Here is a 15,547-nt window from a genome sequence, read left to right on the forward strand (position 1 = left end):
GTTATTTTTTTAATAGCTGGGACAATAATGAGAGAGAAAAGATGAGCCCCTGGGATATGGAGCCAATTCCAGAAGGAAGTAAATATGCTTTTAAAAAATGAATTCTAATTTTTCTAAAAGAAGAATGGCAATAGCATTATTCTGAAAACTAATTATTTCTGATTTTTTACCTTATGCATAGCTGCCTTTCCAGATGAAGTTGGTGCTGGTGTTCCTGTGTCCCAGGAGGAACTGACTGCTTTGCTATACAAACCTCAGGAAGGAGAGTGGGGGGCTCATTCCAGAGATGAGGAATGTGAACGAGTTATTCAGGGAATCAACCACCTTCTTTCCCTGGGTATGGTGAATGTGAAAGAATATTAAGAAGATGAGAAAAGAATGTTAGGAAGATGAGAAGGAATAAGGAAAACCAGCAGAATTTAAAGTTCTGTAAAAGGAAATGCAGTTTTTCACTATATACTTCTAACTCAAAAGGCACAGTGATTCTAGTTTTAATAATATTTTTGTATGCTTGGTCAAAGTAATGACTTGCAAACCTTTTCAGTTCTGGGGTTATAATAGTGAAGGCATGTAAGTGTCTTTTACTTTTGTGAGCCATCTTGGCTCTCTAGCTATTCTCTGAGCCTAACTTTGGGTGGATTTTTTTGGTAAAGACTGTGGGTGGAGTAATCAGTTTTGCTCCATAACTAGTTATATTTTCTGAAGTATATCACATGAGACATTTGGCATTTATCCAGAAAAGACATAAATTTGAAGTTAAAGAAGTTCTCCAATAATTTTGTCTTGTTTTTATCTGATTTGAACCAGTGTAGCATGTATGATTCATAGATAATATGTCCAAATAAAAAGAATAACATTATAATAGTATTGGTCTAATTTTTGCATAATTTAATCATCTCATTTTAGTAATATAGTTTTATATTGCCCACACTTCCTGTTTATATGTGGTTTTTGTTTGTTAACATGAGATGTTAGTGTTGTTTATAACTATCTTTTCTGATTTTGTAAATATTGTAGATTTTGCCAGCCCCTTTGCTGTTCCAGTGGATCTCAGTGCCTACCCCTTGTATTGTACTGTAGTTGCTTATCCAACTGACCTCAACACCATCAGGCGGAGACTTGAAAATCGCTTTTACAGGTTTGTTTAGTTTTTACCATTTCCTATAAAACTTTTAGCTTTATGTCTTTTGCTTTCGTTTTTGCATGATGATACACTGAGATCTTTGTTTTTATATTGTAAAATAACCACTCAGAAGACCCACCTCAAAATTTCTTTTGAAAATTTGAAACAATTGATTTCCTTTCCTTCAGGAGATTCTCAGTCTTCCAGGGTAAAAAGCAGTATGGACAGGGAGAAAATTATGACTAGTACAAGTCACAATTGAAACAATAATTACAGTTAACTCTTAGTTTATTAAAAGCAGATTAAGTGGTTTGTGGATTCATCCTGATTATGGTGCTCCAGAGTCTTTGAGCATGTTTTAAATCCCCTGTTGGGAAATTAGGCAGCAGTTAAATAGATTTAATCACCAGCCCCAAAATGTGTAAAGAAAAAAAAAATCAAGTTGTTTTTTTCTTCTGTTTTGCTGGAAGTTATGTGATTATGGGGAGGCAGTGGAGGGCAGCTTTTGCTCTCTCTCTCACCCTCAAGTCTACTGTGTCCTAACAACAATTATTCCATGAAATTGTTATAAATAATACCATGTGCGTGTATCTTATAACATTACCTGTAATTTCTTTAGTAGTCTATTATCATAACAGCAACTGCATTAAAATATGTGTCCTTTTCTACAGCCTGGCTTCTTGATTTTTGGTCTTCTCTGAAAACTAAACATTTTTTTGTTGACTTTATCAAAGCACTGTTTATTTCTATTTGTTTCTTTATATTTGGTCACATCACTATTTACCATAATGTCATGGGTCAGTTCTCTTCCAGGTTTTAATATCCAAGTTTATAATCCAGTGGTTCTGAACTCATGCCTGTGCTTTAAATACTGTAACTATATACTTTTATTGGTGCATAATAGTCACACAGATATATTGAGTCACAAACATATATTTGAACACCTTTGATGTTTCATGATTAAATGCCTAGTTGTTCTATATTGTCTAATTCTAGAATAGACTTTGAATGTATCGACCAAAAGTAACAGGGTATTTTTGCTTTCATAGGAGAATATCAGCATTAATGTGGGAAGTACGCTATATTGAGCATAATGCTAGGACTTTCAATGAGCCTGACAGTCCTATAGTTAAAGCAGCCAAAATTGTAACTGATGTCTTACTTCGATTTATTGGGTAAGAAGCAGTTTTATCTTCTATAGAGGCTGACTTCTGAGTTTTTAAAATTTATTGAAGTGTATTTTAACTTATCTTGTTTCTCAGGGATCAGAGCTGTACTGATATACTGGATACTTACAATAAAATTAAAGCAGAAGAACTAAACAGCACTGATGCAGAGGAGGTAAGAATCACAGCATGACCAGTAGGCATTAATTCCTTTTCTGTCATTTAAAGTACATTAGGTATTATACATGAGTGTTGTAACTGGGTATTAGCAACGAATCTGATTTCTGAAAGCTCGCTGAACACCTGCATCTTTTTGTATTAGGCTCTTTAACCTATATTTAGATAGTGTATACCAAAAATGTAGTGGTGCTGCAGTTTGTTCAGAGAGAGGTGGCCATTCATCCTTTTGGACACAGTGGTTTCAGTATTGAGAAATCAATACTTTATATTCCAGCCCTTGAAAACAGGACAAAGCACTAAACTGTGTTTTAAATGAATGGTTAGTTGATGGAAATTTTAGTAGGGATTAATTTTCTATACTACATACATATATATATGTATATATATAATATTAAAGTATTTTATAATTTTAGACTTGAAAGTCTATTTTTAGTAGTTTCAAGGAAATGCTGTTTGATTTCCTTTGTGGAAATTTACAAACATGAACTAGTTTTTCTTAATGAAATGAATTAGTATTGTCAGCAGACCCTCATGTATCTTATTTCCCCACCCAGTCATATCCCTGATTTACACTAAGTTATTTTTGACTAGAGGCTATGATAGAAGCAAAAACCAGGTTAAGAGGCTGAAACAATAATGGAAAATGACAATTCAAAAATATTTTATGGAAAACAATTCATCCCAGAGATATGTGACTCAAATATGCTGGATTTTATTGCAGTGGCTATGATTATACAGAGGTATTTTACATGTTTATATTTTCTGTACTATTAATTCTCAGAATGGTAAATCTCTAATAGTTTTTCAATTTCACAAAAACGTGTTTGACTATAAAATGTTGTAAGTATTATTGAAGTTAAATGCTATTTATATATTAAAGACAACTCAGATATGCCAATTAGATATTATCCTCCTGAAACTAATAAAAAAATTATCATTCTTATACCTGATATTTTCTCTAACCTTTAATATAAATGTGTTTTGCTCAGAATTTGAGGTAGCAAGAATTTCTCCTCAAAATAACATAACTTGGATTAGAATAGGAAAGTAAAGTAAAATATAATTCAGCAAGCTTATTTTTTCTTTTTCTTTCTCTCCCTTCCTTCCAACATTTAAATTCTACACTTTAAACAAATTGCAGTTATACAATACAGTGTTATCAACTAAAGTCACCATGTTTTACCTTAGATCATTATATTCTCAGACTTTATTCACCTTATAGCTAGAAGTTTGTGTCTGTTTACCACCTTCTCCCTGGCCCCTCCCACCATCAGTCCACTGCCCAACAACTTTTCTGTATTCTGTTTCTGAGTTTGACCTAAAAGAAAAAAAAATCTACGTATAAGTGATACCATGCTGTGTTTGTCTTTCTCTATCTGACTTATTTCACTTAGCAAAATGCCCTCAAGTTCCATCTGCATTGTCACAAATGGCAGAATTACCTTCTTTCTTATGGTTAAATAATATTCCATTGTGTATATGTGTATATATATACCATATTTTCTTTGTCTGTTTATCTGTTGACAGACAGATTGTTTCCACATCTTGGCTATTGTGAATAATGCTTCAGTGAACATGGGAGTGCAACTTTATACCTTTGATATCTTGTTATTATTTACAGAAGTGAAATTGCTAGATCATATGGTGTTAATAGTTCTATTTTTAATTTTTTGAGGAACTACCATATTGTTTCCCATAGTGGCTGTACCAATTTATATTCCCACCAACAGTGCACAAGGGCTCTCTTTTCTCCACATCCTCGTCAACAATTCTTATTTCTTTGTCTTTCTGATAATAACCATTCTAACAGATGAGAGGTGATATTTCATTGTGGTTTTTATTTGCTTCTCCCTGATGATCAGAGATGTTGAATACCTTTTCAGGTACCTATTGGCCTTTTGGATGTCTCCTTTGTAAAAATGTCTATTCAGTTTCTCTGTGCATCTTTTATTAGGTTATGTGTTCTGCTATCAAGTTGTTTATATATTTAAGTATTAACTCCCTGTATATGATTTGCAAATATTTTATCCCATTTGGTATATTGCCTTCATTTTGTTGATGGTTATTGTTTGCTGTGAAGAGCTTTGTAGTTTGATGTAGTCCCAATTTTTTTAATATAAATTTATTTATTTTAATTGGAGGTTAATTACTTTACAATATTGTATTGGTTTTGCCATACATCAACATGAATCTGCCACAGGTATTTATTGCTTTTGTTGCCTTTTATTACCTTTGGATTTTGTTAAATCCAAAAAAATCATTGCCAAGACCAGTGTCAAGCAGCTTACCCCTGTGTTTTCTTTTAGGAGCTTTATGGTTTCATGTCTTATATCCAAATCTTTAATCCATTTTGAGTTGTGTTTAATGTATGGTGTAAGATAGGGGTCCAGTTTCATTCTTTCGCAGGTGGATTTTTTTCCAGTTTTTTCAGCACAATTTATTGATGAAATTATCCTTTCTTCATTTTATATTCTTGATTCCTCTGTTGTAAATTAATCAACCAATATGTATGGTTTATTTCCGTGTACTTTCTGTTCCCTTGATCTATATATTTTATGTTAATACCATACATTTTGATTATAATAACTTTCTAATACAGTTTGGTATCAGGAAGTGTGATGCCTCCAACTTTATTCTTCTTACTCAAGATGGTTATTAGAATTCTTTTTTGTGGTTCTATATGAGTTTTAGGATTGTTTTTCTATTTCTGCAAAAAATACTATTGGGATTTTGATAGGACTTGCATTGAATCTGTATATTGCTTTAAATAGTACAGATGTTTTAACAGCATTAATTTTTCATATCTGTGGCATGTAATACCTTTCTGTTTATTTGTATATTCTTCTATTTCATCAATGTCTTATAGTTTTCAGTGTACAGATCTTTCAACTCCTTGGTTAAATTTATTCCTAGTATTTTATTCTTTTTGATGTAAGTATAAATGGCATTGTTTTCTCAATTTTTCTTTCTGATAGTCCACTGTTAGTATACAGAAACATAACCTATTTTTGTATGATGGTTTTGTATCCTGCAATTTTACTGAATTTGTTGATTAGTTCTAACAGTTTTATGGTAGGGTATTTAGACTTTTCTATATGTAATACAATGTCATCTGCTAATAGAGACAGTATCAATTTTTCTTTTTGATTTAAATTTTTGTTGTTTTTATTGACTAATTGTTCCAGCTAAGACTTTCAATACTATGTTAAATAAAATAAAAGAGTGAGCATTCGTGTCTTGTTCCTTATCTTAGAGGAAAAGTTTTCAGCTTTTTACAATTGACAATAAATTAGTTGTGGGTTTTTCATATATGACCTTTTTTTATGTTGAGATACAGTCCCTTTATACCTATTTTATTGAGAGTTTATATCATGGATGGATATTGCTATCCTCAGAGTAGCATTCTGGGTTAGAATAGAAAATTAAACTAAAATGTAATTCAGCAACTTCAGAAAGGGAAACTAATGGCTTGTGAGCTACTTCTCTTCTTTTTGAAAAAAAATTCATTAAGGTATAGTTGATTTACAATGTTGTGTTAGTTTCAGGTATACAACAAAGTGAATCTGTTATACATATATGTAGACCCACTCTTTTTAGATTCTTTTCCCATATAGGCCATTTCAGAGTAGTGAATAGATTTCCCTGTGCTATACAGTAGATCCTTATTAGTTATCTATTATGTATATAGTAGTATGTATATGTTAATCCCAATCTTCCAATTTATCCCAACCCTTTACCCCTGGTAACCATAAGTTTATTTTCTACACCTATAGCTCTATTTCTGTTTTATAGATAAGTTTATTTGTAACATTTTTTTAGATTCTCCTAGGCATTACCTATGTGCTTCACCATCACCAGATTAGTAGTAGTGTGTGGGACTTGTCTCTTTGTATTACAAATCTATCCCTCAGGGTGATACTTCACTGAATCTTATTTTTTAATACATATTCTTATTTTCCCTATAGAAAAGAAGTTTGTTTCTTGAAGTAGCAAAAGATTATAGCATGCAGCTGAAGTTGAGAGTGAATCTTTCTCCCACCTCTGTTCTGCTGCCTGCTTCAATGAGGGAGTTAATTATGATTGTATTTACTGTTTCTTTGTAAATGTTTATCTAGTTTATAAGACTAAATATAACAATATCTTCTCCCACTCTTCCCTTTTAATTTTAGGATACAGAAATGGTTGATTTAGATTCAGATGGACCTGGTACTTCATCTGGAAGAAGGGTGAGTGGATAAATGAACTGCTAATCAGAAAAAATTCAAGCTTCCTGCATCAAGGATCCCTAAGATCAACTCCACAAATTTGGAGAGTTGCTAGAAAGACTTATAGAACTTAGTATATATACTTGTTGCTGTTGTTTAGTTACCAAGTCGTGTCTGAGTCTTTTGTGACCCCATGAACTCTAGCCTGACAGACTCCTCTATCCATAGGATTTCCCAAACAAGAATACTGGAGTGGGTTTCCATTTCCTTCTCCAGGTGATCTTCTCAACCCAGCAATAGAGCCCATGTCTCCTTCTTTGGCAGGTGGATTCTTTATCACTGAACCACCAGGGAAGCCCTGTGTATACTTGTTAACTCATTGCTAAGGTTTATGACAGTGACAAAGTAAAGATACAAAGCTGGAACACAGGGGAAAAGATACTGGCAGAGCCTGGAGGAATCTATATGCAGATTTCCTTATGCACTCTCTCTCCTCTGAAAGGCCACACAGAGTACGCTCTTTCCCCACAATGAAAATGTAGCAATATGTAAGTGACTAGGGACTCAGTTGCTAAAGAATTTATTGAGAACTTGTTATGTCTACTTCATCTGACTAATCCATGCCAAGATTCCAGACTCTCAGAAAGCAGGAAAACACCGGAAATTTATAGGAAAGTGGGTATACAACACAAATAACATTGTTTGTACTAACTTGGGCACAGTAAACTACTTTTATCATTAAAGAAAGAGTTCAAGTCCCAAGTTCCTAGATACTAATCAAGGGCTAACCTGACAAGCAAGGCCTGTTAAAGATAGCCTCAGGTCTTTTATGTTAACTCTGTTCTACACAACTTCTACTCTATGATAATTAGACAAACATTTGTTATATGTAAGGAAAATATTTCCTTTCAAATACTAAAAGAGAATGTATACAAAAGACAGCAAAATAGTAAAGCCTAGAGTATATTCTGATGACAAAGAATTTACTTTAAAATATACGTATTGTTTTTAATCAAAACTAAGAAACTTTTAAATGGGTGCTGTAAGGCGAGTCCAGACAAAAAGAGAGCGAGCCGGGTGGTCAGGCAAGAAAAGGAAATTTATTAGAGGGAAAAAAGTGGGTGACTGGCTCTTAAGGAGAACCAACATTCTCCCTTTCTGACAGAGTCCTTCTTATACCCCACCAATGAAAAATTCTCTGAAGGGGTGGTCACGGTAGCCGAAGGTCTGGAATCTGGTGGTCTCGCAGCTTGAAGAAGATAGGTGCCAATGAGATAACAAGATGCCATTTGGGAAATTTGGTCAGTCTCACAGATCACTGTGATTTATTCTTTGTTTGCGAGGTCAACATAATGAGCCATCTTATCAATGAGACCCCATGTGGGTCCTATCATTCCAATCTTTTTGATTTAGGATAAGGGCCAAAAGTCAATCTTCTGTAACTGCCAATCTTCTGTAATGGGACAGGGGTGTTGTAGGGGTAAGATAAGAAAAGGGTGAATTGCGGATCAAGGGGATTTGTGTGGAGTTGAAGTTTTTTATAATCTGAGTGAGTTAGCAGTAGCTCGTGGATGGTTTGGTTGGTGAAGGCTTGTAAGTGATCCTGAAGAAATTTTGAAAAAAGATGCATTAAAATGGGCCAAAAGTTAGAATAAGCGTAAAGTAGAAGGAGAAGTCCTAGAAGGTAGGATCCAAGGCATCCAATTCCAATTGCTTAACCAGTTTTCCCATGAATTACTGAGGTGTTGGCGTATTCTCGAGACTCTGTTTGTCAAATTTCTTGCTGCTTCCTTTACAATGCCTGATTTACTGGTGTAAAAACAGCAGGCTTCCTCCAAAAATAGTCATAGGCCTCATTTTTCTGCTGTGAAAAGGTCTAATCCTCTTCTGTTTTGGAGGACCACGGCTGCCAGGGAATCTAGCTGGTTTTGGATAAAGCTGTTAGGTATTTCTTCTAGGCTGTCAGTGAGGTCTTTAGAAAGGTTTTGATAGTAATTTAAAGAAGTTGTGAGTCCTGTGGTCCCTGTCCTAATCACAGTGGCTATTCCTAAACTGATTAATAGAGGAATGAATTGAATTACCCATCTGGGTCAGTTATGAGTTAGTGGGATAGGAGGGGTCTGATTGTTAGGAGCAATAGAAATATCGGGGGCCAGATATACCAGGGTGCATGTTCCTGTCCAGTTAGTGAAAAGTAAAAGTTGCTCAGTCGTGTCCGACTCTTTGCGACCCCATGGACTATACAGTCCATGGAATTCTCCAAGCCAGAATGCTGGAGTGGGTAGCCTTTCCCTTCTCCAGGGGATCTTCCCGACCCAGGAATCGAACTGGGGTCTCCCGCATTGCAGACGGATTCTTTACCAGCTGAACCATAAGGGAAGTCCAGTTAGTGGGAAGACATAAATAAGTAGTAGGTCCACATAAGAAAAAAAAATTGCAGGAGTAAGAAGACAACAGCTGAAATCGATAGCAAATAGGAGTCTTTCTGGGAACTTGTCAGTAGTCTCTGAAACTGACAATGAACTTGCCAGTGTAGCCCCTACAAGAAGAGTATTTACACAATATGCAGAAGGGAGTCTTCCTGAGAAAGTAAGAAAATGTCCTGCAGTTTCTGAGACACGATAGAGAGATGTGAAGTGTGATTACAGAGGTGTGGTGGTATAGTTCCTAGTTGAGGGTAGGAACTGTTTATAGAGTTTTGTCCGGTAAAACAGAAAGGAGCCTATTATTGTAGACAAACGTCAGAAGTGGTGGGTGTTAGGAGCAGTAACCAGGCTAGATCAGAGGGTGGGCTTGGGATAGTAATAGAGGCTTTGAATTTTGAGAGAAGGTCTCTCCCAAGAATAGGAGAGGGGCATTTGGGAGTATGAGAAAAGAATGGGAAAATGGGGTATCTTAATGTGTGCAAGGTAGAGGCTCCGTTATTAGTGGTATAGATATTAAACAGTCAACCCCCATAACAGAGACCTGAGAGTCCTTGGTTTCTCCGGAGTAGGCAGGCATAGCAGAGTAAGTGGCCCCTGTGTCAGTGAGAAAGGAAATTGGCTTACCTGCCACTGTAAGAGTTACTCTGGACTCCATAGGGGTGATGAGAGTTGGGGGACTGGGGTCCTGAGCACCTTCAGTCTTCAGTAGCAAGTCCAAGTAGGCTGGGAAGAGCTGGGTTGGAGGACTCCTGCTGAAGACCAGGAGGAGATATCTGGATCCCTGGAAGGGAATTTGGGCAGTCGACCTTCCAATGTCCCTTTATGCCACAGCTGGGACATGGACCTAAAGAGGACCTTGGCTTTAGGCGTGAGCAAACCCAGTGGCCTTCTTTGCTGCATTTGAAGCAGGGCCCAAGTGGCCTCCTTTCTTTGTTGGTTGATGGAGTCTTGGAGCCACTAGGGCAGTGGCTAAAAGGTGGTATTTGGCCTGATCTCGTTGGGCCTTCTCTAACTTTAGCTGTTCTTCCTGGTTGTTGAAAATTGTAAAGGCTAAATAACTCCAGGAGTTGGTGATGGACAGGGAGGCCTGGCGAGCTGCGATTCATGGGGTCGCAAAGAGTCGGACACGACTGAGCGACTGAACTGAATTGAATTGAAATTTATAAGGTCTTGTTGAGGGGTTTGAGGGCCTTCTGCCTTTTTTAGTTTCTTTTGGATATCTGGGGAAGACTGGGAGATGGGTGTTAAGGACAATAGTGCCCTCTGGTGAAGTGGGGTCTAATTTTATATATTTTTGTAGCGCTTCAGTTAACCTGGCTAGAAATTGTGCTGGGTTTTTGTCTAGCCCCTGAGTTATTTAAAGGCAGTGTTCGCTCTGACAATCTGGAATTGGAACTATGAGATCCAAAGGCTGAATCCAATTTGCTGCTGCCAAGAAAATGTAAACACGGTGGTACTGTTTGAGAGAATGTGCATTCTAAAAATTTGTGCAAAATGAGTTGAAGAGCTTGTCTTATAAGGATGTTAAAAGAAGACACAGTTCCTAGAAAGGTTTCTGTGTGTGCAGCAGAGGAGGACTGGATATACAGGCACATAAGCGTCCACTAGGTAGCATTAATATGTGAGAATAGAGGGGACATTGTCCTGGATTCCAGTCTTCAACTCGCTGTTGTCCATATGTGCATTTTTGGAAAGTCATTTACTGTCTGTGAAATAATTTTTCCTTCATAAAATTTTGTGTTGGACACAATTCTAGCTTGACTTCTTATATTGTTATCTTTTTCTCCAGGTGATAATTTATTTTAAAATTCTATTCAATTCCCACCCATTGATATGTATTACAGTTTAATCTGCTTTTTTGGTTATGTTCTATAACATTTGTTATCAGTAAGATCAGTTCCTAATAAATAAACTGTAAATACCATAGGGCACAGACTGTATATAAACTTGATAGTGCCACCAACATACACACACGTATATACAATATGTACTTATATATCTAGGGGCTTCCCCGGTGGCTCAGACAGTAAAGCATATGTCTGCAATGCAGGAGACCCGGGTTTGATCTCTGGGTTGGGAAGATCCCCCGGAGAAGGAAATGGCAGTCCATTCCAGAACTCTTGCCTGGAAAATTCCATGGATGGAGGAGCTTGGTAGGCTACAGTCCATGGGGTCACAAAGAGTCGGACTGACTCTTCGTGACTCAGTGAGTGGATTGAGCGATTTCACTTCACTTTATATGTATATAAGCATATATGACTATGTGTGTTATATACATACACACACATACAAATATATTCAAAAGGCTAGAGAAGACACTGTGCCTATATTTGAGAAAAGTCTTGATAATTATTTTGAAATGTATAATGTGAAAAAAGTCCTATACTATTTAAAATCTGCCAACGTCATTACAAAATTTTTCAACATTTATCCAAGAAACAAAAGAGCCACTAAAAGAATAATTACACACGTATAATAAAAATAGATTGAGCTATTCAAATTGTATTAAATTGTAAGAAAATAATTTGTTAAGTGGTTAGAAAGGAAAAAAAGCAGTCAGATCTGTTCTTGCAGTTTGCTCTTAACCTATCTGTGTGATAAAGCATCTTATTGATGCTGTCAGAATTCTAGACAGCATCACTTAATATTATGATAAAAAATTATAGATGATCATTTTAAATGTTAAGGTTGATGTTAATTATAGTTAAGTACCTCATTAAAATTTAAAATTTTTTCATTTGAATATTGTAAATGATTTTAACATACATTGACATTAACTTTTATTTTTTGATTACACAATTAGTTTGTTTAAAGACAATATAATTATTTTTTTGAGACTTCCATGCAGTTTATTATAATGGTGGGAAATTTTTCCATAAATTATATTCTTGCCAACACTTCTTATCTTTTGTCTTCTTTGATAATAATAAAAATCCTAGGCTCAAATTGACTTCTCACTGTGGTTTTGGTTTTTATTTTCTAATGATCAGTGCTATTGAGCTCATTTTCACTTATCTGTTGGCCATTTGTATGTCATCTGCAGAGAAATATCTATTTGGTACTTTGCCCATTTTGAAACTGAATTATTTGTTTCTTTGCTATTGAGTTTTAGAAGTAACCTATGTATTTTGCATACTAACCTCTTATCAGATATGTTTGCAACTCTTTCCTCTCATTCCATTAGTTACCTTTTCTTTTATTGATTGTGTCCTTTGCTATGCAGAAGCTCTTTAGTTGGATGTAATCTCACTTGTTTAGTTTTGCTTTTGTTTTCTGTACTTTTGGCATAGCATCCAAGAATATCATTGCCAACATCAACATCAAGCAGCTTCTTCCTTGTTTTCTCCTAGAAGACTTATGGTTTCAATCTTATGTTTAAATTTTCGATTAATTTTCAGTTTATTTTTACATGTGGTATGACATATGAATCCAATTTCATTCTTTCACATGTGGCTATCCAGTTTTCAGAACACCGTTTATATGAGCGACTACCATTTGCTCATTATTCTTGTCACTCTTTTGAAAATCAGTAGACCACATATATGTGGGTTTAATTCAGAGCAATTTGTTTCATTATTTTGGTCTATACATCTGTTTTTATGAGGATGCATAGACTTCCCTGGTGGCTCAGATGATAAAGCATCTGTCTACAATGTGAGAGACCTAGGTTCAATCCCTGGGTTGGGAAGATTCCCTGGAGAAGGAAATGGCAACCCACTCCAGTACTCGTGCCTTGAAAATCCCATGGACAGAGGAGCTTGGTGCAGGCTACTGTCCATAGGGTCACAAAGAGTCAGGCATGACTGAGCGACTTCACTTTATAGACCAATAGAACAAAATAAAGAGCTCAGAATTAAAAACTGACTTTCATTAGAACCTAATTTGAATGCATTAACTAAAAGATTGCCAGGAGAAATATCAATAACCTGAGATATGCAGATGACACCACCCTTATGGCAGAAAGTGAAGAGGAACCAAAAAGCCTCTTGATGAAAGTGAAAGAGGAGAGTGAACAAGTTGGCTTAAAGCTCAACATTCAGAAAACAAATATCATGGTATCTGGTCCCATCACTTCATGGGAAATAGATGGGGAAACAGTGGAAACAGTGTCAGACTTTATTTTTGGGGGCTCCAAAGTCACTGCAGATGGTGACTGCAGCCATGAAATTAAAAGACACTTACTCCTTGGAAGAAAAGTTATGACCAACCTAGATAGCATATTCAAAAGCAGAGATATTACTTTGCCGACTAAGGTCCGTCTAGTCAAGGCTATGGTTTTTCCAGGGATCATGTATGGATGTGAGAGTTAGACTGTGAAGAAGGCTGAGTGCCGAAGAATTGATGCTTTTGAATTGTGGTGTTGAAGAAGACTCTTGAGAGTCCCATGGACTGCAAGGAGATCCAACCAGTCCATTCTGAAGGAGATCAGCCCTGGGATTTCTTTGGAGGGAATGATGTGAAGCTGAAACTCCAGTACTTTGGCCACCTCATGCGAAGAGTTGACTCATTGGAAAAGACCCTGATGCTGGAAGGGATTGGGGGCAGGAGGAGAAGGGGACAACAGAGGATGAGATGGCTGCATGGCATCACTGACTCGATGGACGTGAGTCTGAGTGAACTCTGGCAGTTGGTGATGGACAGGGAGGCCTGGTGTGCTGGGATTCATGGGGTCGCAAAGAGTCGGACACGACTGAGTGAGTGAACTGAACTGAACCAAACTGAGTTATTTCCTGGAGCTTATCAAAGTTGATGGCTTTATGCCCCGCCTTTGGAAGGCCCACAATGAGACAAGCAGCCATGTGATTACAGGCTGCTCATCCAGGTCTCCCTTCCTGATAATCCCAGTTGGGATCTTCTCAGGGGACAGCCATTGCCCCTACATGCTTCAGTTCAGTTCGCTCACTCAGTTCTGTCCGATTCTTTCTGACTCCATGAATCACAGCATGCAAGGCCTCCCTGTCCATCACCAACTCCCAGAGTTCACTCAGACTCACGTCCATCGAGTCAGTGATGCCATGCAGCCATCTCATCCTCTGTCGTCCCCTTCTCCTTCTGCCCCCAATTCCTCCCAGCATCAGAGTCTTTTGCAATGGGTCAACTCTTCACTTGAGGTGGCCAAAGTACTGGAGTTTCAGCTTTAGCATCATTCCTTCCAAAGAAATCCCAGGGTTGATCTCCTTTAGAATGGACTGGATGGATCTCCTTGTCGTCCAAGGGACACTCAAGAGTCTTCTCCAACACCACTGTTCAAAAGCATCAATTCTTCGGCACTCAGCTTTCTTCACAGTCCAACTCTTACATTCATACATGACCCCTGGAAAAACCATACCCTTGACTAGACGGACCTGTGTTGGCAAAGTAATGTCTCTGCTTTTCAATATGCTATCTTGCTTGGTCAAAACTTTCCTTCCAAGGTTTAAACGTCTTTTAATTTCATGGCTGCAGTCACCATCTGCAGTGATTTTGGAGCCCAAAAAATCAGTCTGGTATAAAGTCTGACACTATTTCCACTGTTTCCCCATCTATTTCCCATGAAGTGATGGGACCAGATGCCATGATCTTCGTTTTCTGAATGTTGAGCTTTAAGCCAACTTGTTCACTCTCCTCTTTCACTTTCATCAAGAGGCTTTTTAGTTCCTCTTCACTTTCTGCCAGAAGGGTGGTGTCATCTGCATATCTGAGGTTATTGATATTTCTTCTGGCAGTCTTGATTCCAGCTTGTGGTTCTTCCAGCCCAGCGTTTCTCATGATGTACTCTGCATATAAGTTAAATAAGCAGGGTGACAGTATACAGCCTTGACATACTCCTTTTCCTATTTGAAACCAGTCTGTTGTTCCCTGTCCAGTTCTAACTGTTGCTTCCTGACCTGCATATAGGTTTCTCAAGAGGCATGTCAGGTGGTCTGATATTCCCATCTCTCAGAATTTTCCACAGTTTATTGTGATCCACACAGTCAAAGGCTTTGGCATAGTCAATAAAGCAGAAATAGATATTTTTCTGGAATGCTCTTATTTTTTATTTTTTTGATGATCCAGCGGATGTTGCCAATTTGACCTCTGGTTCCTCTGCCTTCTCTAAAACCAACTTGAACATCTGGAATTTCATGGTTCACGTATTGCTGAATGCTGGCTTGGAGAATTTTGAGCATTACTTAATAGCATGTGAGAAGAGTGCACTTGTGTGGTAGTTTGAGCATTCTTTGGCATTGCCTTTCTTTGGGACTGGAATGAAAACAGACCTTTTCCAGTCCTGTTGCCACTGCTGAGTTTTCCAAATTTGCTTGCGTATTGAGTGCAGCACTTTCACAACATCATCTTTCAGGATTTGAAATAGCTCAACTGGAATTCCATCATCTCCACTAGCTTTGTTCGTAGTGGTGGTTTCTAAGGCCCACTTGACTTCACATTCCAGAATGTCTGGCTCTTGATGAGTGATCATACCATCGT

At 37.1% G+C, this 15,547-nt stretch overlaps 1 protein-coding gene across 1 annotated transcript in view; it reads left to right on the forward strand.

Moving 5' to 3' along the window:
• The window catches only part of BRWD3 (bromodomain and WD repeat domain containing 3), a 160,128-nt gene that overhangs the window by 115,858 nt on the left and 28,723 nt on the right, over nucleotides 1–15,547 (forward strand). Inside the window, exons 29-34 of the mRNA XM_005700591.3 lie at nucleotides 17–78; nucleotides 182–337; nucleotides 1,018–1,138; nucleotides 2,173–2,298; nucleotides 2,386–2,464; nucleotides 6,639–6,695. Of these exons, the coding sequence (XP_005700648.2) occupies nucleotides 17–78; nucleotides 182–337; nucleotides 1,018–1,138; nucleotides 2,173–2,298; nucleotides 2,386–2,464; nucleotides 6,639–6,695 (601 nt within the window). The remainder of the gene's footprint in view (nucleotides 1–16; nucleotides 79–181; nucleotides 338–1,017; nucleotides 1,139–2,172; nucleotides 2,299–2,385; nucleotides 2,465–6,638; nucleotides 6,696–15,547) is intronic.

The sequence above is a fragment of the Capra hircus genome (genome assembly GCF_001704415.2).
Source record: "Capra hircus breed San Clemente chromosome X unlocalized genomic scaffold, ASM170441v1, whole genome shotgun sequence".
NCBI lineage: Eukaryota > Metazoa > Chordata > Mammalia > Artiodactyla > Bovidae > Capra > Capra hircus.